We start from the raw sequence: 23931 nt of genomic DNA, 5'->3' as shown, positions 1-23931 counted from the left end.
TTTCGGTGTATGGTGGTTTTGTTTCTGTTTGTTTTGGAACTCAATAAGTAGAGTCCCTTGTCCAGATGCTCTTTAAGAAAAGGCGTTATCTGATTTCTTATTCCTGGCACATAGTAGGTGTAACCTTACAAAAGGAAAAAGAAGAAAGAGAAGTAACTTTCTAAATAAAGGAGGGAGGGAGGTTGTTACATGATAGTTACAAGGCTGCAAACTTCCTGTGCCTAGTGGATTTATATCAGATCCATAATTGAACAGGAACTTATTTAAGTTTCTTTAACTTGAGGGGAAAACATCATAAGTATCTTCATTGCTCTACACTGTACATGTACCATAAGTACACCATGAGGTAACCCATACATCACTTGTACCACGTCACAGGTTGAATGAGATAAAACAAATCTGTACAGACCTTGCACAGAGGGTCAGCTAGATGAAGGAACTTTCTTTGCTTTGACAACACTCACTATATTATCCAGATAATTAAACATGCATGAATGATATCAAATGAAACAATTTAAGAAGGAATGCTAAAAAAAAAAAAGCACATAACAAAATTGAAATATTTCTTTACTGACATTTTAGTAGAAAAAAAGTAATACTTTTTCAAGATTTATCAAGAAATAATAAATTAGGCAAAACGAGAGATACGTTATGCCTAGTTCAAGACACTGTGAGAAAAACAATTAATGTCTTCTACAATAGCTACAATGGTAATTTCTGTTTACTCAATTGCAAGAACAAATGTCTTAATTTCTCTAAATAAAAAGAAAAAAGTATACCTAACTAGGATCATCAAAAGTATACCAAACTGGATATCTGAGGTATGATAAGAATCACTAAACTATATAGCTATATAAACTTGAAATAATAGACTTGAACCTCTATTTCTTGTTCTATCAACTTCAGAGAATATTTCTGGATATCAGCATCAACTTCATCTTACCACACCTTCACTTTTTCATCAACAAAGTTAGTAATATTTAAGTTTTGTTCTGTAACCATAATTAAGTATTCCATGCTTTGTCTATAGGTTAATTCTAAAAAATGGAAGACAATGGTGTTTACGTTATTACAATCAATATAGATATTGTTTAATGCAGAGCCTAACAGTATGCTAACAATACATTTCCTTCTCTATAGGTTCAATGTGCTACATGAAGGATGATTTTATTAGGGTCAAGACCTAAATATCATCTCTCTTCTTATACTCCATCAATTGCTCAAAACCATCCCCAATTGAATTTGCTTTATGCCTTAGTTATACAGTCATCTATTTTCCCTGGAGTTTCTAATCACTTTCTACTTTTTTTTGTTGAAACAAGATACAAGGATTCTTTACTATATCACTAATATCTTCCAGCCCCATATTCATTCAGTCTGAGGCATGGAATCCATTCCCTTCTTTTTATTGAAAACATTCTTCTTGCTACTCATTGACATTTTGTTGTACTTAATTTTTATTTACTTTGTTACATCAAAGTAACAAAAGAAATCCAAAATAAAAAGTGCCTAATATCTCAAGTGAGAAGAATCTAAATAGTGTTAAGAATTGGATAACAATCTGGAAAAATATAGACTTAGATTCCTAGCTCATACTGTGTTACAAAGATAAACTTCAAATGATCAAAGATCTAACGTAAAATTTGAGTACACAGAAGTAATAAAAGAAAACAAGGGCAAATCCTTTTATAACTTTGGATTGGTGAATGGCTTTCTAACCATGACAAACTCCAAAAGCTATAAAAGAAAAATAAATAATTCATAGCAAAAAAAATTAAGCAAAAAACTAAAACAAACAGAATCAAAGTACAAATGACAAACTGAAAAAACTACTTGAAGCTCAGAACACAAATAAATAGGGCTTATTTCCAAGAAATATAAAGAATTCATGGGAGTGATCAGAAAGATAGCAGAGTAGGAGGTCTCAGCCCTTCTCCCCTCACACACACACGCTATTTAACCACGACCTAGGAATGAAAATAGCTCTGGAAGAGCCTTGGAGTACAATTAAGAAGCTGCAGCAACCCAGTAGAGCACATAAAACAAGAATGACCAAATAAAAAAGTGTAGGAAGCATTTTACCTGTGTCATCCCATCCTCTATGCTCACATAGCTCGGCACCAGAAAGGATGCCTTCAGCCACAACTCCCCCCAAATGAGAGAAAAGGAGAGCAGGAAGACACCAGCAGCCTTTGCCACCAAGGATCCCAGCAGCCCTCACCACTACTGTGGACACCAGCAGCCCTAACTGCCAAGGACCCTCATAGTCTTTGCTAATGCCTACATTGACCCCAGCTGACAGAGCTGCCTGGAGTCCATGCTGCTGTGCCCCTCCTTGAAGCCAGAGGTGCCACCACTCCCCCCACTGACCCAGAGCTGCTAGACCCAGTGCCACACCTGGTGCCACCACACATTGCCCCCATAGCTGGCATTCTCGCACCCACCAGTAGGTGAAGAAGTCACTGTTCCTTCAAATATGCAAACACCAACACAAGTCTACAAGGAACAAGAAAAATCAAGGGAACATGACACCACAAAGGAACATTATAATTTCCAGTAATTGACCCCAAAGAAATGGAGATCTATGAACTACCTGACACACAATTCAAAATAATTGCTTTAAAGAAGCTCAGCAAACTACAAGAGAACACAGATACAAAACTCAATGAAATCAGGAAAGCAATGCATGAATAAAACGAGAATCTCAATAAAGAGATAGAAATCACAAGAAAAGAACCAAAAAGAAATTCTAGAGCTGAAGAATACAATGAATGAAATAAAAAAATGCAACAGAGAGCCTGAACAGCACATTGAATCAAATAGAACAAAGAACCAGTAAACTCAAAGACAGATCATTGGAAATAATCCAATCAGAGAAGAAAAAGGAAGAAAGAACAAAAGAGGGTGAAGAAAGCCTACAAGATTTATAGAACACCATCACAAGAATCAATATAAGCATTATGGGAGTCCCAGAGGAGTCAAGATAAAGGGCAGGGGCGGAGTCAAGATGGCGGCGTAGGCAGACTCTGAACTCACCTCCTCCCGTGGACACAGCCAATTTACAACTACTCGTGGAAAAATTACCCCTGAGACAGAACTGAAAACTGGATAAGAGGAACTCCTGCAACAACGGACAATCCTAACTGGGGTAGAAGAGGCAGAGACTCCCTTCCGGAGAGGAAAAACGCCGCCTTCACAAGCCGCCAGCTTCACGGCCGCCGGGAGCAGCTCACAGGTACGCACCCTCCCTGGAGGCGCGGGGTCCTGAGCCGGGGAGCGCCCCCGCTGTGGGCATTTTGTGGACCCAGCACAATCGACACCAGCGGCATAATATCTGACTTTGCCTGCTACTAAAGCATTGGGGAGCACCCCCAGAAAACCCGGTTCACAAAGAAACTAAAACTGGCTCTTAAAGGGCCCACGCACAAACTCACCCGTTCCAGAAAGCATCCTAAAATCACCAGAAAGAAAGGTGCACAGTGCTTTGGTGACAAGAGACTCACCTAATAGGCCCTGAGTGCATCTCGGTGAGGGGTGAGACCTCTCCAGGGACTGGGACATTGGCGGCAGCCATTGTTGTGGCCTGGTGTGAGCGTGCTGACACAGACGCCATTGGAGTTCTCCCTGAGGCCTGCTAGAAAAGGGTCTGCCCCACCCGCTAGAGCACCCATTTAATCCAGCTCAGCCAGGGCAGGCAGCCCACCCTAGAGACTGGCCCCACCCAACAACAAGCCCTCAGGCAACTTCTGGGCCTGCATAGATTGGTGACTGGATTCTCTGCAGCCTGGCAACTGAGCCGACTTGAGCGGGGCAGGGTGTGCACAAGGAGTGGGTGGAGAGAGTGAGGCGGTGGCGGAGTGTGTGGGGCTCCCGTGGTGGAGAGACTGGGTCCGCTTGGGGAGGTCGGGGCACTCACACGGGGCAGGACTGTGTTGACTGTGTGTGTGGACCTGTGGGCAACAGGGCTTGTCAGCTGCAAAAGACTTGTGCTTCTCAAAGACCCACATAGAAGGTTTGCCCCACCTTCCAAAGCCTGAAACAATTGGGTGCTCCTGTGCCTGAGACCAGCCCCACCCAGCTGCAATCCTCAGAGAGCTGACAAGAGACCTATTAGGCTAGAGGCTTACAGCAATTGTAAGGCCCTGAGCCTAACAACCTGCCACGCTGGGGGCCTACTCAGTTAAAAGAAATACTGCAACATAAATGTGGTATTAGAGCTTACAGCCAACTGTGCTGGGGCTCCCCACACATGATAAAGAGACTGAAGGGCCCACAACAACTACAAGCAGCTGAGCATTACAACAGCTGGCCAGGAGCATAACTCAACCTCCCTGGGCGCCTATAGGGAGAGCTAACAGGCCACAATAGAAGGACACATGTAGCCCACATAGGGGCCACCCCTGGAACATTGAGAACTGAGGGAAGCACACTGGAAGCCTCCTAAGGCATCACTTACATAAGGTCACCTATCCAAGAGCAGGAGACGTAGCTGACCTACCTAATACATAGACACAAGCACAGGGAAAGAGGCAAAATGAGGAGGCAAAAGAATACATTCCAAGTAAGGGAACAGGACAAAACCCCAGAAAAGGAACTAAGTGAAACAGAAATGAGCAACCTACCCAACAGAGAGTTCAAACTAAGAGTGTTAAGGATGCTCACTGATCTGGGGAGAAGAATAGATGAACTCAGTGAGAATGTCAACAAAGAAATGGAAGATATAAAAAAGAACCAATCAGAAATGACGAATACAATACTGGAAATGAAAAATTCATTAGAGGGACTCAAAAGCAGAGTAGAGGATACAGAAGAATGGATCTGTGAGCTGGAAGAAAGACTAGAAGAAATTACCCAAGGTGAACAGGTAAAAGAGAAAAGAATTAAAAAGAGTGAGGACAGTCTAAGGGACCTCTGGGACAACATCAAGCGCACTAACATCCGTGTTATAGGTGTCCTGGAAGGAGAAGAGCCAGACAAGGGGGCAGAGAATCTATTTCAAGAAATAATAGATGAAAACTTCCCTAACCTAAGGAAGGAAACAGACATCCAGGTACAGGAATCACAGAGAGCCCCAAACAAGATAAACCCAAAGAGGCCCACACCAAGACACATCATAATCAAAATGTCCAGAATTAAAGATAAAGAGAGAATCCTAAAAGCCGCAAGAGAATGTCAAGTTACATACAAAGGAAACCCCATAAGGCTATCAGCTGACTTCTCAGCAGAAACGTTACAGGTTAGAAGAGAATGGCACGATACATTTAAAGTGCTAAAAGGAAAAAACTTACAGCCAAGAATACTCTACCCAGCAAGGTTATCATTCAAAATGGAAGGAGAGATCAAAATTTTCCCAGATAAGTAAAAATTAAAGGAGTTTGTCACCAGGAAACCAGTGCTACAAGAAATGTTAAAGGGACTGATTTAAGGGGAAAAGAGAAGACCACAAATAGGAAAAATTATCTATTTCCATGATAAGAGGGAAATGGATACAAATGCACAAAAAAGAGGTTAGATATGATATCAAAAACATAAAAGGAGGGAGGAGGGGAGTTAAAGAGTACAGCTTTCAGACAGAGGTCAAACTAAAGTGACCATCAATTCTGTATAGAAGAAGTAAGGAACACAGAAGGACTACTAAAACACTGAGAAAAAAAAAAAAGTTAAAAAATGGCAGTAAGTACATACTTATCAATAGTTACTTTAAACGTCAATGGACTAAATGCTCCAAGTAAAAGGCATAGGGTGGCTGACTGGATAAAAAAACAAGACCCATATATATGCTGCATACAAGAGACACACTTCAGACCTAAAGACACTCACAAACTGAAAGTGAAGGGATGGAAAAAGATACTCCACGCAAATGGCAATGAAAAGAAAGCAGGGGTAGCAGTACTCATATAAGACAAAATAGACTTTAAAACAAAAACTGTAAAAAGAGACAAAGAAGGGCATTACATAATGATCAAGGGAACAATCCAACAAGAGGATATAACACTTGTAAATATCTACGCACCCAATGTAGGTGCACCTAAATATATAAAGCAATTATTAACAGACATAAAAACAGAAATAGACAGTAACACAATAATAGTAGGGGACTTTAACACTCCACTTACACCAACGGATAGATCATCCAAACAGAAGATCAATAAGGAAACATTGGCCTTAAACGACACATTAGAACAGATGGACTTAGTAGATATATACAGAGCATTCCATCCAAAAACCGAAGAATACACGTTCTTTTCAAATGCACATGGAACATTCTCCAGGATTGATCACATATTAGGCCACAAAACAAGTCTCCATAAATTTAAGAAGACTGAAATAATACCAAGCATCTTTTCTGACCACAACGGTATGAAACTAGAAATCAACTATAGGAAGAAAATCAGAAAAACCACAAATACGTGGAGATTAAACAAAATGCTACTGAACAACGACTGGGTCAACGAAGAAATCAAAGAAGAAATAAAAAAAATACCGGGAGACAAATGAAAATGAAAATACGACATGCCAGAATTTATGGGATACAGCAAAAGCGGTTTTAAGAGGGAAGTTTACAGCGATACAGGCCTATCTCAACAAACAAGAAAAATCTCAAATAAAGAATCTAACAATGCACCTAAAGGAACTAGAAAAAGAAGAACAAACAAAGCCCAAAATCAGTAGAAGAAGGGAAATAATAAAAATCAGAGCAGAAATAAATGAAATAGATACCAAAAAAACAATAGAAAAAATTAATAAAACCAAGAGCTGGTTCTTTGAAAAGATCAACAAAATTGACAAACCTTTAGCTAGACTCACCAAGAAAAAAGAGAGAAGGCACAAATAAGTAAAATCAGAAATGAAAGAGGAGAGGTTACAACAGACACCTCAGAAATACAAATATTATAAGAGAATACTATGAAAAGCTATATGCCAACCAATTCGACAATCTGGAAGAAATGGATAAATTCTTAGAATCATACAACCTTCCAAAACTGGATCAAGAAGAAGTAGAGAATTTGAATAGACAAATCACCAGTAAGGAGATCGAAACAGTAATCAAAAACCTCCCCAAAAATAAAAGTCCAGGACCAGACGGCTTCCCTGGTGAATTCTACCAAACATTCAAAGAAGACTTAATACCTATCCTTCTCAAACTCTTCCAAAAAATTGAGGAGGGGGGGAAGCTCCCTAACTCATTCTACGAAGCTGACATTACCCTGATACCAAAACCAGACAAGGACAACACAAAGAAAGAAAATTACAGGCCAATATCACTGATGAACATCGATGCGAAAATCTTCAACAAAATACTAGCAAATCACATACAACAATATGTTAAAAAGATTATACACCATGATCAAGTGGGATTTATTCCAGGTATGCAGGGATGGTTTAACATTCGCAAATCAATCAACGTAATACACCACATTAATAAAATGAAGAACAAAAATCACATGATCATCTCAATAGATGCAGAGAAAGCATTTGACAAGATACAGCATCCATTTATGATAAAAACTCTGAATAAAATGGGTATAGAAGGAAAGTACCTCAACATAATAAAGACCATATACGACAAACCCACAGCTAATATCATCCTCAATGGTGAAAAACTGAAAGCTATCCCTCTAAGAACAGGAACCAGACAGGGATGCCCACTGTCACCACTCCTATTTAACATAGTACTGGAAGTCCTAGCCAGAGCAATCAGGCAAGAGAAAGAAATAAAAGGGATCCAAATTGGAAAGGAAGAAGTGAAACTGTCACTATTTGCAGATGACATGATTTTATATATAGAAAACCCTAAAGAATCCACCAGAAAACTTTTAGAAGTAATAAACGAATATGGTAAAGTTGCAGGATACAAAATCAACATACAAAAATCAGTTGCATTTCTGTACACTAACAACGAAGTAGCAGAAAGAGAAATTAAGAATACCATCCCATTTACAATTGCAAAAAAAAGAATAAAATACCTAGGTATAAACTTAACCAAAGAGGTGAAAGATCTGTACACCGAAAACTATAAAACATTTCTGAAAGAAATTGAAGACGACACAAAGAAATGGAAAGATATTCCGTGCTCTTGGATTGGAAGAATTAACATAGTTAAGATGGCCATACTTCCTAAAGCCATCTATAGATTCAATGCAATCCCTATCAAAGTTCCAACAACATTTTTCACAGAAATAGAACAAAGAATCCTAAAATTTATATGGAATAACAAAAGACCCCGAATAGCTAAAGGAATCCTGAGAAAAAAGAACAAAGCTGGAGGTATCACACTCCCTGATTTCAAAATATACTACAAAGCTATAGTAACCACAACAGCATGGTACTGGCACAAAAACAGACACACAGATCAATGGAATAGAATCGAAAGCCCAGAAATAAACCCACACATCTATGGACAGCTAATCTTTGACAAAGGAGCCAAGAACATACAATGGGGAAAAGAAAGTCTCTTCAACAAATGGTGTTGGGAAAACTGGACAGCCACATGCAAAAAAATGAAAGTAGACCCTTACCTTACACCATGCACAAAAATTAACTCCAAATGGATTAAAGACTTGAATGTAAGACCTGAAACTATGAAACTTCTAGAAGAAAACATAGGCAGTTCACTCTTCCACATCGGTCTTAGCAACATCTTTTCAAACACCACATCTGACCGGGCAAGAGAAACAATAGAAAAAATAAACAAATGGGACTACATCAAACTAAAAAGCTTCTGCGCAGCAAAGGAAACCATCAACAAAACGAAAAGACAACCTAACAATTGGAAGAAGATATTTGCAAACCATACATCTGATAAGGGCTTAATCTCCAAAATATATAAAGAACTCATGCATCTCAACAACAAAAAAACTACCAACCCAATTAAAAAATGGGCAAAAGACCTGAACAGACATTTCTCCAAAGAAGATATACAGATGGCCAACAGACACATGAAAAGATGTTCAAAATCCCTAACTATCAGGGAAATGCAAATCAAAACTACAATGAGGTATCACCTCACGCCCGTCAGAATGGCTATAATTAACAAGACAGGAAACAACATGTGTTGGAGAGGATGTGGAGAGAAGTGAACTCTCATACACTGCTGGTGGGAGTGCAAACTGGTGCAGCCACTATGGAAAACAGTATGGAGATTCCTCAAAAAATCAAGGATAGAACTACCATATGATCCAGCTATTCCACTGCTGGGTATTTATCCAAAGAACTTGAAAACACCAATTTGCAAAGGTACATGCACCCCTGTGTTCATTGCAGCGTTATTCACAATAGCCAAGACTTGGAAGCAACCTAAGTGCCCATCAAGGGACGAATGGATAAAGAAGCTGTGGTATATATACACAATGGAATACTACTCAGCCATAAGAAACGATGAAATCCAGCCATTTGTGACAACATGGATGGACATTGAGGGTATAATGCAAAGTGAAATAAGTCAGAGGGAGAAGGTCAAATACCGTATGATTTCCTTCATTAAGTAGTAGATAATAACAACAATAAACAAACACATAGGGACAGAGAGTGGATTGGTGGTTACCAGAGGGGAAGGGGGGAGGGAGGAGGGTGAAAGGGATAATTTGGCACATGTGTGTGGTGATGGGTTGTAATTAGTATTTTGGTGGTGAACATGATGTAGTCCATGCAGAAATAGAAGTACAATGATGTACACCTGAAATTTTTACAATGTTATAAACCAATGTTACTGCAATAAACAAAAAATTAAAAAAAAAAAGAGAGAAAAGGGAAGACTTAAAGAAATAATGGCTGAAAACATCACAAATGTTGGGTTGGAAATGGACATCCACATTCACAAGGCTCAAAGGACCCCAAACAGGATAAAAGGACAAAGAGAGAATTTGGACAGTAGCAAGAGAAAAGCAACTTGTCACATATAAGGGAACCCCTACAAGGTTATTTGCAATTTCTCAGCAGAAACCTTGCAGGCCAGGAGAGAGGGGGATGACACATTCAAAGTACTAAAAGAAAAACAACTGCCAACGAAGAATACTATACCCAGAAAACTATCATTTAAAAAATGAAGGAGAGATAAAGTCTTTCCCAGACAAAAGCTGAGGGAGTCAGTCACCACTTGAATTGCCCTATAAGAAATACTTAAGGAAGTTCTTCAAATTGAAACAAAAATATGCCAGACAGCAATGCAAAAGCATATGAAAGCAATTCTCACTGGCAAAGGTAAACATATGAATAAATAGAGAATAATGTAAGACTATAATGGTAGTGCATAAATTACTTTTAACCCTAATATAAAATAAGTTAAAAGACAAAAATTTATTAATGGATAATTATCACAAGGTAGGGGGTAGTAAAAGTGTACTGCTTTTGTATGCAACTGAAGTTATCAACTTAAAATAGACATAACTACAAGATACTTTATGCAAGACTTGAGATAACAATAAAGATAAAAACCTATAAGAGATACACAAAAGATAAAGAGAAAAGAATCAAAGAAAATCACTACAAAAAACATCAAATAACAAAGGAAGACAACAAGAGAGGAAGAGATGTACAAAACAACTGTAAAAGAGACAGAAAACAATTAACAAAATGACAATAGTAATTCCACACCTATCAATAATTACTTTAACTGTAAATGGATTAAACTCTCCAATCAAAAGGCACAGAGTGGCTAAATGGATAAAAAAACAAAATACTGTGATATACTATTTACGAGAAACTGACTTTAGATTTAAGGACATACATAGGCTGAAAGTAAAGGGATGGAAAAGATATACCAAACAGTAACCAAAAGAAAGCGGGGTGGTTATACTTATATCAGACAAAATAGACTTTAAATCAAAACTATCTCTAGAGACAAAGAAGGTTGTTATATAATGTTAAAGAGTCAATTAAACAGGAAGATATAACAATTATAATATATATGCACCCAACATCTGAACACCTAAATATCTAAAGCAAATATCCACAGATCTGAAGGGAAAAATTGACAGAAATACAATAATAGTAGGAGACTTCAATACTGTACTCTCAATAACAGGCAGAACATCCAGAAAGAAAATCAATAAACAAAGAGCTGACTTGAACATCACTATAGATCAAAGGAACCTAAAAGACACATACAGAACTTCTCAACCAACAGAAGAATACGCATTGTTCTCAAGCAAACATGGAACATTCTCCAGGATAAATCATATGTTAGGTCACAAAAAAAGTCTTACCAAACTTAAGACAGAAATCATTCCAAGTATCTTTTCTGACCATGGTGGAGTGAAACTAGAAGTCAATAAGAGTAAAAAAACAAAAACAGGAAAATTAACAAATATGTGGAAACTAAACAACAACACACACTTGAACAATTATTGTGTCAAAAAGAAGAGAATTTAAAAAGTATCTCAAGGGGCCAGCCCGGTGGCGTAGTGGTTAAGTTTGCGCACTCCACTTCAGCAGCCCAGGGTTCACCGGTTCAGATCCTGGGCATGGACCTACGCAGTGCTTATCAAGCCATGCTGAGGTGGCGTCCCACATACAGCAACTAGAAGGATGTACAACTATGACATACAACTATCTACTGGGGCTTTGGGGAAAAAAAGGAAAAAAGGAGGAAGACTGGCAACAGATGTTATCTCAGGGCCAATCTTCCTCAAAATAAATAAATAAAATTCTTTTAAAAAAAGGAAAAAACAACTGGGAAATTAATTTAAAAAAAAAAGTCTCTCAAGACAAATGAAAATGATAACACAACAGACCAAAACTAATGGGATGTACCAAAAGCAGTACTAACAGGGAATTTTATAGTGATAAGTGCCTACATTGAAAAAAAGAAATATCTCAAATAAACAACCTAACTTTACATCTCAAAGAACTAGAAAAAGAGGAACAAACTAAGTCCAAAATCCAGGCCAGCCCAGTAGCGTAGTGGTTAAGTTCATGCACCCTGCTCTGATGGCCCAGGGTTCACAGGTTCAGATCCTGGGCACGGACCTATGCACTGCTTATCAAGCCATGCTGTGGCAGGCATCCCATGTATAAAGTAGAGGAAGATGGGCATGGATGTTAGCCCAGGGCCAATCTTCCTCAGCAAAAAGAGGAAGATTGGCAACAGATGTTAGCCCAGGGCTAATCTTCCTCACCAAAAAAAAAAAAAAACTAAGTCCAAAATCAGCAGAAGGAAGAAAATAATAATGATTAGAATAGAAAAAAATCAAATAGTGAATAGAAAAACAATGGGAAAAAAAATCAACAAAATTACAAGTGGGTTTTTTGGAAGGATAAACAAAATCAACAAACCCTTAGCTAGACTAAGAAAAAGAGAGAAGATCCAAATAAATAAAATCAGAAATGAAAAGGAGACATTACAATGGATGTATCAGGAATAAAAAGGACCATAAGAGACTATTATGAACAATTATACACCAACAAATTCAGAAATAAAAAGGATCATATGAGACTATTATGAACAATTATATGCCAACAAATTGGATAACCTAAAGGAAATGGATAAATTCCTAGAAATATACAACCTACCAAAACTGAAAAAAGATGAAATAGAAAGCCTGATCATACCAATAATAAATAAGGAGATTGAATCAGTAATCTAAAACCTCCCAACAAAGAAAAGCCCAGGACCAGATGGCTTCATGGATGAATTTTACCAAACATTCAAAGAAGAATTAATATCAATCCTTCTTAAATTCTTCCAAAATACAGAAGAGGGAACACTTCCAAACTCATTTTATGAGGCCAGCATCAGTCTGATACCAAAGCCAGACAAAGACACCACAAGAAAAAAACTACAGGCCAATATCCCTGATGAACATAAATGCAAAAATCCTCAATAAAATTCTAGCAAATGGAATTTAACAGCACATTAAAAGGATCATACACCATAACCAAGTGGGATTTATCCCCGGGCTGCAAGGATGGTCCAAGAATCCTTGGTCCAAGGATGGTGCAAATCAATCAATGTGATACACCACATTAAAAGAATGAAAGAAAAAAACCATATGTTCATCTCAATGGAAAAAGCATTTGACAAAATTCAACATCCATTCATGATAAAAACTCTCAACAAAATACGTATACAAGGAACTTACCTCAACACAATACAGGCCATATACAAAAAGCTCACAACGAATATCATAATCAATCCAGTATAACGCAAGGGTGCCCATTCTCACCACTTCTATTCAACACAGTACTGGAAGTCCTAGCCAGAGCAATTAGACAAGAAAAAGAAATAAAAGCCATCCAAATCAGAAAGAAAAAAGTAAAATTATCTTTGTTTGAAGATGACATGATCAGATATGCAGAAAACTCTAAAGATTCAACAAAAAAACTATTAGAACTAATAAATGAACTCAGTAAAGTTGCAGGATACAAAATCAACATATAAAAATCAGCCACATTTCTATACACAAACTATCCAAAAAGGAAATTAAGAAAACAATCCCATTAATGATAGCAATGAAAAGAATAAAACATTTAGGAACAAATGTAACCAAAGTGGTAAAAGATTTGTACAGTGAATATTATAAAACATTGATGAAGAAAATTTAAAAAGACACAGATAAATGGAAAGACATCCTGTGTTCATGGATGGAAGAATTAATGTTGTTTAAATGTCCATATTACCCAAAGTAATCTATAGATTCAGTGCAATCCCTATCAAAATCACAATGTCAATCTCTACAGAAATAGAAAAAGTAATCCTAAAATTCATGTGGAACCAAAAAAGACCCTGAATAGCCAAAGCAATCTTGAGGAAGATGAACCAAGCTGGAGATATCATGCTTCCCAATTTCAAAATATATTTCAAAGCTACAGTAATCAAAACAGTATGGTACCAGCATAAAAACAGACATATTGGCCAATGGAACAGAATAGACAGCCCAGAAATAAATCCGTGCATCTATGGCCAACTGATCTTCGACAAGGGTGCCAAGAATAAATAATGCAGAAAGGATAATCTACAATAAATAGTGTTGGAAAAACTGGATAGCCACATGCAGAAGAATGAAACTGGACCCTTATCTCACACCACATACAAAATCTCATACCACATACAAAAATCAACTCAAAATGGATTAAAGACTTAAATAAAAACACCTGAAACCATAAAACTACTCAAAGAAAAACACAGGGAAAGAGCATCTTGACATTAGTCTAAGCAATGATTTTTTTGGATATAACACCAAAAGCACAGGCAACAAAACCAAAAATAGACAAATGGGATTACATAAAACTAAAAAGCTTCTGCACAGCAAAGGAAATACTCAACAGAGTGAAAAGGCAACCTACAGAATGGGAGAAAGATTCACAAACCATCTATCTGATTAATGGTTAATATCCAAAATATATGAGAAACTCATACACTCAACAGTAAAAAAACAAATAATCCAACTAAAAAAATGGGCTGAGGACCTGAACAGCCATTTCTCAAAAGACATACTAATGGCCAATAGGTATATAAAAATGTGCTCACCATCACTAATCATCAGAGAAACGCAAACCAAACCCCAAAGGAGGTATCTCCTCACATCTATTAGAATGGCTATGATCAAAAACAGAAGAGACAACAAGAGTTGGTGAGGATGTGGAGAAAGGGGAACCCTTATACTATCTTAATCAGACTAAAGGAGGAAAGTTTATCATCTGCTTAAACAAATTCACACTACGGTGTGAAACTCCTGGTCAACAGAGTGACCGTCAGGATCCTTCTACTGTAAAAATATATTTTGCTCTTTGTAATTAATGTCATCTATAGGGTAATACTTTGAAATCATGGAATATCTTCTCCCCCAACAATCTTTATTTTACTCTTTATCTCATTTTATTGTCCGTCTTCCTCACTAGAAAGTAAGCTCCACAAGGGCAGAGATTTTTGTCCTTTTCATTCATTGCTGTATCCCCAGTGCTTAGAACAGTGCTTGGCACACAGATCTTCAATAAATATACATTAAATGAATCATCCTTAGTTGTATACCTTTGCATTCTCTACAACACCGAGAACAACTTAAAGGCAAAAGTGATATTTTCTTCATTTTCGTATTTGCAGAAAATAAGCACAGTACTTAGCAAATAATAATGACTCAATTAATGCTATTTTAATTTTTACAGACATGGTAAATCAGTTATAATATACAGGCCTGACTTGTTTTCCTCATCTATAAAATGTTAAAAATAATATATATCTAATTACATTACTGTAAGAATAATCAAAGTTATTTTAATATTTCTTTTTTAAATAAAAGATGAAGCAAAAATCCTAATTTGAAAGTCAAGGCTTTCAGGAAAAATGTACTAAATTGTATACCATATGATATATGAATTTTTGTCTGCTTTGCTAGCTTACGTGTTTAATGGTGTTTTACTGATACAACACTAAAATACCACATTACTTTTTAAGCAATACTAAGTTACTTTACCTGTAGCGCTTTTAATGTTTCCTTCAATCCTTCTATTTCTTTTTCTTTTATTTCTGTAGCAAGTTGATATTTTCCCTTTAAGTAAAAAATTATTTCAGTACTTTCCCATGTAAATGACATTATTTATGGGGAAAATAGAAGAGCTCAAGGACCAAACTCTCTACTTTAAACCTAATACTTCGCAGGCTTTAAACTTGTATCTGCACTACAACTTACATTTCTAATGACTTCAAACTATCATAAAACTACAACCAGGCCATATAAGATCACAAATATCATGAAATGGAAAATCTTATTATAACAACAAATCATTTTATCAGTAGAGCATTTCTGATAACTTATGGACACTATATAATTAAATATTTAATTCATATAGCTAGAATCAATATACTCTATGGGCCGGCCCCGTGGCTTAGAGGTTAAGTGCTCGCACTCCGCTGCTGGCGGCCTGGGTTCGGATCCCGGGCGCGCACTGATGCACCGCTTCTCCGGCCATGCTGAGGCCGCGTCCCACATACAGCAGCTACAAGGATGTGCAGCTATGACATACAACTATCTACTGGGGCTTTGGGGGAAAAATAAATAAAATAAAATTATTAGAATAAATATACTCTAATTAGTAAGATACAAGTACATTTGTCTTATAAATATAAAGATATGGGAGAACTTTTAAAAGAAAGCCTTTTGCTAAAATTAAAAAACTATAAATTATTAATATAAACAATATGTCCTTTAATATGATAAAACCATGTATTAACTATTAAATAGCTAGAAAAAATATTTAATGCAGATGAATTTCTAGGATTGTTCGGAGTTGTGTCCTTTTCCAGTTTGTCTGCACCCAGATGCAAATCATTTTAATGTTTTTTAAAGAAGGTAATTACATTGAAAAACTACTAAAAATATTTTATACTTGATAGAAACATTGCAGTAGAGTGGAAAGAGCATTAATTTGGGGGCTGAAAAGATCTGGGTTCTAGTCCCAACTGTGCCACTTCAAAATGGGAGCTTCAGCAAGTCATTTAATCTTACTGGGCCTCAGTACTCTCATGTGTAAAACAATAGTGGTTAAGTAACATAATTCCCTTAGGTCCTTTCTGCTTCTAAGATTTTAAGCAATTAACAATCTCCATTAGCTTACTAATAATGCTCCTTCCATTATAGTGGACTGATAATTAAATGCATTTAAGTATGCTTTAAATTAATAAAAAATTAACAAATACCTTTTCTTCTTCCAAGGTACACATCTTCATTTGCAACTGATAAACAATTTTAAAAATTAAAATACAGGTAAGTAAACTGTTAACAGTGATTTACACTGGTCAGTAAGACTATAGAAATATTTTACATTCTATATTGTTTGAACTTAATATAATGTGAATATGCTACTTTTACATTGAGAAAATAATAAAAGATATAAAAGGGGGTAAAAGCCAGTCACCAAAGGAAATGAACAATTTAATCACACTGATTAGAGACACCAATCATCCCTGAAAGTTCAGTTTTTCTCTCCAAAAGGTTTTTTTTTTTTAAATGTTTCAATATTTTGCCATCTACTCACAAATAATAACATATAACATTTTCTGAAGGCACACATAAAAACGATATCATTGGTATTTGCATTGACAGTATACTCTGAAATTTTTTTAAAAATGCATGTGGCAATCTAATAAATAAATAATGGCATTTTAAAACAGAAAAAAAAAAATGAACATGTCAAAGAAAACTAATTAAATATTCCAAGCAACACAAGGATACTAGGCAAAGTTGTCAAGAAACAAAGTTTTTCTTTGGAACTTCTCCATTTCATTTTCCATATTCCTCACTTAGATTCAAGAATCCTTTCTTTAAAAAAAAGAAAACAAACAAAAAAAAAACAAGAAAAAAAAAGGACCCAAGCACACTTTCTCCTCTACCCTTCAAATACCTAAATATTCTTATCTTGCCCAAAGTCCCTTGTGATAACAGAAACATAGACTTGGTCTCTCCTAGAGAATACTAGGCTGTATATTTGGATTCTGCTTCCTTACTCTTCAATTAAAACTCCCATAACTTTGATGAGACAAATCTCAGACTAAAAGAAACCAAGTTTATCGTCTGCTTAAACAAATCCACACTACAGTATAAATTGCCAATAACTTTAACCTACTAGTGATTTACGTTATATAGGTTTATTTCCTTCTATACATTTCTCTTTCTAAACACACACACTTGTATGGAGATGAAGACAAAAAAGAGGGAAGGAAAAAGGAAGAAAAAATGGTGACATTGAGATGACTATAAGAGGAAACACTTCCAGAGGATGTTTTCCATGAGCACATTTCATACATTTTCTAACTAGGGACTGAAGAGAAATTTGAGGTAGTAAAGAAGAGCTATAGAATTTAAAATAACTGAACGAGTTGCTATCCATTTCTTTAAAATATTTTTCTTTTCTTTTTTTCTATTTTTCTACTACTCTTTCTTAGTTGCTGACAGTTAATATTTAAGGAGGCTTCAGTTAATATTTACGGGGATGATAATTCACATCTCCTCATCCTTTACATCTCCCTACTTGCCTCAGCTTTTCATCAGTGTTATAATTCCGGCTTGGGTAAAGCAGTAATGTGGAAAAGGTTAAGATCTTAGGATACTGTCATCAAAGAGAGAAAGGGGAGAAGGCAGAGAAAGAACAAGAACACACACATCACTAACCTGATTTATTTAGGACAGATGAAAACACATCTTGAAGAACATAGTTTTAGCAATTTCTCTCCTTAACTAACTCATTCTACTATATTGCACATTTTTTATGAGTTGTGATTCAAAATAACTTTATTCATTTTCTACTACCAATAATATCCTTTTCATCTTCAGTGAATACGGAGAACAACTCGTGAAAATATTCATATAAGAGGGGAGAAAAGTGCAATAATTAAAACTGTAGTGTTTGTCTATCCTTATGAAATTACCTGCTTTTTAAAAACTGCCATTGCTTCTTTGTGTTGCTTTGCTAATGTTTCCTTTTGATTCTGAAGAGTTTCCTATTTTAAAAATTATGAAAAGTTAAAACAAATTCCAGCAACTTTCAGTTTTAAATTTTAATTAACAATTTAAATAAAAATTAAATATATTTGTATACATTCTTTTATGCTCTTGAAATGCAACTTCTAAACCAATTTTATGATTTTTTAACTGTCATGGAATCAGCATACAATAAAATTGCTTCCAGTTGTTTCTTCATGATAAAATACACTGCTTTTTAAATTTTTAAACTCTGAACATGGATTGTTCCAAAGCTTTCTTCAAGAAAATATCTTTCATCAAAAGTTATTAAAATTAACAGAGTAGTACACAAGCAAATTATAGTCTTAGAGTTTCCAAAGAAACCCATTTTATTATCTAGGCACAAATGTTCACAAAGCAACACATGATTCTTTAAATTCATTGAAATAATTTTTTTTACAAAACCAAAACTACCATAGGGCATTTTTTAAAAAAAACACGATTCCATTTCTTCCCCCTTTTTTGGTAGAGGTTGTATGTTCTGTCCTTTAGATTCAAGACAACTTTAAAATTTTTCTTCTATTTTTATCAAATAATTTTATAATTTTAAAAAATAGATCTAAAAGTGGCAAGCACTTTCAAATGTCTGTTTTTAACTCCATGTTTCTAAATATACATTGATTTGTCAATTTAAAAAATTTATCTACTGACCTCCTAATATGACAGTTGGGAATTCAGCTTTCTTCTACAACCATTACCCTACAACTCCTCCCTCTATTTTTCCAACAAAATTATATAAAAATTGTGGCTTAAATCAATAGTCAGTATTTATACTATTACGACTATGCAATTTTTATTTAATGCTGAGCCATACAGTATACCATGATTACATTTCTATTCTCATACAAAGTCTTATTTTTCCTGGTTAGCAATTACTTTAAAATACTTCAATTCCCACAGCTAATTTTAAAAAATAATACTGCCAGTTCCCAGATCTGTATCAACTGGTTCATATTCTCAGATGCAAAAAAAAAATTGAATGGAAAAGGCAAGGTGAGAAGATCCCAAGAATAACTTAGGAAATCCCAAACTGCACAGGAAGTTAGACAGATTTAGAAAAGCTGTAGATGTTGGACAAAAGCTTTCAGAGGTGATTGCCCAAAGTTTTTCCTGTGAAAATAAATTAGACCTAATCCACTCCTGTAAGCAAGGAAAGAACGAGTTTATTAGATACCTCAGGGATAGGTTCTTTAAGGACTGAATTCTGAAGCACATGTGACTTCCAGCTCTCTCCTCACTTTCTGTGAACAGCCTTAAATCCAGAAATAGAAGATTTAATAAACTGGCATGGGAAATAGACCCATTACTAGGGGTCTCCAAATCCAGACCTTCAAAAAGTCTTAGAACAAAAGCAGAATAAACTGGGGTCTTACAGATGACGGCCTTACACTCACTGGAGGAGTGAGTCTCTTGGTACAAGACACTTGGAGATACTTATTATAAGCAGAAAGGACACTGAAAAAAGCCTGTCCTAAACTAGCTAAGAAAATGAAGGGAAAAAAATCAAGCAGTAGATCAATGACACTGCCCTGAGGGGAAATCATGCACCCAACTTCGCATTTTATCCTCAAACTTGCAAAGAGAAATTTCTCTAAATATTAAAAGAAACCATGAAAATTTTCTATTCATACCATAAACCCTGACATCATCACGTAACTCTCAGAGTCAATGAGCTATCCAGATAGCAGGTATCTAAAAATCCAGAGATACACCCCCCTGTTTCAGCCTGTAAGTGTTATCCTTGGATCCTCAAGTGAGGAACAGTATTTTCTCCTTTATGACACCATACCCATTAACTTAAGAGATAGGGATCTACTATATAAACAGAATTGCAAAATTAAATTCTTTCCTAATTTTTTTTGAGATCTCTGAGGATTTTTCTATTCATAATCAGATCATAGCTAATTTGGATATTGACTTACTTGTACCTTTGTATGGGATCAAACCAAATTGAAGATCTCCATGAAGTGGCACTCTTTCTGGACAAAGTGTCTTACTAATATTGGAAGCAAGGTTCAGACTGACCCATCTAAACCTCTACCTAACTTTACACAATACCTCTAAAACCAGAAGCTAAGAAGAACTAAAGCCAATACGGTCATGGGCCACGTAACAATATTTTGGTCAGCAACAAACTGCATATACAACAGTGGTCCCATAAGATTAGTACCATATAGCCCAGGTGCATAGCAGGCTGTACCATTTAGGTTTGTGTAAGTGCACTCTATGGTGTTCGCACAATGACAAAATTGCCTAACAATGCATTTCTCAGAATGTATCCCTGTCGTTAAGCAACACATGACTGTAGTCCAAAAGCCTAATATAAAAAGGATGAGTCACCCTTTATCAGTCTTTAAACACTGTTCTTCCCCAGTCAAGAAACTGGGTGAAAATAAAGATTTGTTCGAGACGTTAAGGCCATAAATAAAATAACCATTGCCCCAATTCTTTGTAATACTTAGCCCAAATACTATTTTATCTTCAGTGCCACTTGACTCTACATATTTTACCACTATAAATATGTGCTCTGCTTTCTATACTGTCTCTTTAGATCAAGTTAGTTTCACCTGTCTGTTTTGTCCCGGGAAAGTTGACAATTTACCTATCCCTCAGGGGTTTAATGCGGAACCTTAAGGACCTTAAATTTCCCTGTAACTCTACACTTACACAATATGCGGGCAAGTTTTTGCTATGTTCTACAGATGAGGTGGGCTCTAAGACTGACTCCAGTTATCTATGTACTGTTTTAGCTCCGAAAAGACATGAAAATTCCAAAGAAAGTTTAGAATTTTGTCATAATAAAGTACGTTATTTAGGGTATGATGTATCCCAAAGAGGTAAATCTATCATTCCTGATAAATAATAAGCCATTCAATACTTTCCAAGGGTGGTTTCTAAGAGACAATTAAGAAATTTTCTGGATTGCACTGGCTACTGCAGACATTGGGTTGCAAATCTCTGAAACTGACACGTCTCTATATAATTTAAGTCCTCAATAATGGAACCTCTCCCTTAGGAACTTAAACATGAATAAGAATTCTTTGATTTAAAAATAACTCTTCTGGCCCGGCCTGGTGGTGTAATGGTTAAGTTCTTGCGCTCTGCTTCAGCAGCCCGGAGTTCGAGGGTTCGGATCCTGGGCGCAGACCTACACACCACTCATCAAGTCACATTGTGGCAGGCGTCCCACATACAAAGCAGAAGAAGATGGGTATGGACATTAGCCCAGGGGCAATCTTCCTCAGCAAAAAGAGGAAAATTGGCAACAGATGTTAGCTCAGAGCCAACTTTCTCTCACCAAAAAACAATTTAAAAAACAAACAGGGGGCAGCCCATGGCTTAGCGGTTAAGTGCTCGCGCTCCGCTACTGGCGGCCCAGGTTCAGATCCTGGGCGCGCACTGATGTACCGCTTCTCTGGCCATGCTGAGGCCACGTCCCACATACAGCAACTAGAAGGATGTGCAACTATGACATACAACTATCTACTGGGGCTTTGGGGAAAAAAAAAGGAGGAGGATTGGCAATAGATGTTAGCTCAGAGCCGGTCTTCCTCAGCAAAAAAAGAGGAGGATTAGCATGGATGTTAGCTCAGGGCTGATCTTCCTCACAAAATAAATAAATAAATAAATAACTCTTCAACAGTCATGCCCCACCCCGCTCCTGGAGCCTTCCTAATTGTCATAAAGCTTTCTACCTATTTGTACCTGAGCAATGTAGACAAGCCCTTAATACTCTAACGGAATACTACCACAATCTTCCCCTAGACCCAATGGCAAAAGCCTACTCCTTATCTAAGGACAATATTAGCAGTAGCCAAACTAGTAGAGGCCTCTATTGATTTGGTTTCAAGATCTTGTTTAAACTTGATGGTTCTGTATAATGTACAATCCTTTTGCTTACTGAAAACACATTTCTCAGCAAACAGGCTTACCTCCTATGAACTTTTATTACTTTCTCTCTCATGTATTCCCACTCAGTGCTATACTTTAAAGCCTGCTACTCTTTTCCCATTACCCAAAGAAAGGGAATTCTATGAGATCTAGCCTCTGCCAAGCACTGACTATGCCTCAAACAAATCTGTTAGAAACTCCTCCTAGAAAACCTAGGTTTAATCTTATTTGTTGATGGATCATTTTTTGAAACTGAAATGGGAAAACATCAGGCAGAATACATTGCAACAGTCTCAACTGACTCCTAAAATATGACTCCTCGACAGAGGTAAAATCGTCCCAGATGACAGAACTTATCCCACTTAGCAGAGCCTGCCAATTTTCAAGAGATAAGAGAGTTAACACAACACTAATATCAGGATATGCCTTTTGGAGTAGTCCATGATTCTGGAATACTGTAGAAACAATGAAAGTTTCTGACCTCAGTAGAAATCCCAATGTAAAATGGCCACAGTTTTAAGTGTTCTAGTGCTTCCTAAGGAGGTAGCTATCATATAGCCCTACTAAAAGGGATAACACGAAGGCTAAAGGAAATGTCCTTGTTTATCTTTATGACACACAGGCAGCCCTCAGTCAGGTCCTGGCCCCCAGGATACTCCAAAAAGCCAAATGTTTGTAGAGATTCCAAAATGCTATTTTGGAATACCCACAACTGGCTCCAGAGTTTGAAAAAAATACATGGTTGCAAATTATAAAATAATCTCTGGTACTTTCAGGACAGACCCCTGGTGGCACCAGAGAACCTCAATGGAACTTTGCAAAAATTTTTACAAGAAAATACCCATCAGAGCAAGGACATGCTGAAAGCTATACTCAATTAGCATTGGTGAGAAAATTTTACAAGGATTGCTAAGAATGTCTCTGGCGCACATCTCATCTGTCTCCAGCACAATCCTGGTAAAAACTGTTATCCTTGTAAACCCAAGCTTCAGGATCCCACTGAACATGTCCAAATGGATTTCCTAAAATTAACCCATGCACTGGGTTCTGAATTTGTTCTGATCATTGCTTGCTACTTCTCTGGATGGACTGAAACTTTTTCTTGCCAGAGAGCTACAATTATGAGAGTAGAGAAAATAACTTGATTTTGTGTTCCCAGTCTGAGCATCTCCAGTGACAGGCACTCATTTTACTGTGACTGTTATTAGAGAACTGTGCGGAGCCTTGTCATTTATTTAGAAACTTTATTGCCCTAATCATCCTCAATCTTGAGGAAAAATAGAGAGAGATAATGGCATACTAAATCTGACACTTGAACCTCCATGACCAAGCAGTTTACCTCTAACTCTCAAGACCATGAAGTCCACACTCTCCTACACTCATTGACTTCCATCATATACACTTGCTAGAGGTTGCCACTTGAAGCTGGCTACTCCTCCCCATGATTTTGGACATTTCCTTATGTCAGACAAACCTGGCAAAGTATTCCAGGGAACTCATGAAATATGCTTCATAGTCTTATCTCCAACTGATATAAATTGCCTTTCCTCTACATGATCTAAAATCCAGATAAACAAAAGTGAGA

General features: G+C 36.7%; 1 protein-coding gene across 1 annotated transcript in view; it reads right to left on the bottom strand.

Moving 5' to 3' along the window:
• The window catches only part of CCDC73 (coiled-coil domain containing 73), a 133823-nt gene that overhangs the window by 77288 nt on the left and 32604 nt on the right, over window positions 1-23931 (bottom strand). The window contains exons 3-5 of the mRNA XM_004418672.3: window positions 18362-18433; window positions 16634-16669; window positions 15411-15485 (exon numbers count right to left, since the gene is read on the bottom strand). Of these exons, the coding sequence (XP_004418729.1) occupies window positions 15411-15485; window positions 16634-16669; window positions 18362-18433 (183 nt within the window). The remainder of the gene's footprint in view (window positions 1-15410; window positions 15486-16633; window positions 16670-18361; window positions 18434-23931) is intronic.

This window comes from Ceratotherium simum, chromosome 7 (assembly GCF_057802395.1).
Source record: "Ceratotherium simum simum isolate JZ-2026a chromosome 7, ASM5780239v1, whole genome shotgun sequence".
In the NCBI taxonomy this organism is placed as follows: domain Eukaryota; kingdom Metazoa; phylum Chordata; class Mammalia; order Perissodactyla; family Rhinocerotidae; genus Ceratotherium; species Ceratotherium simum.
Note: the sequence above shows the minus strand (reverse complement) of the source record. Positions and strands in the feature narration are given on the sequence as shown.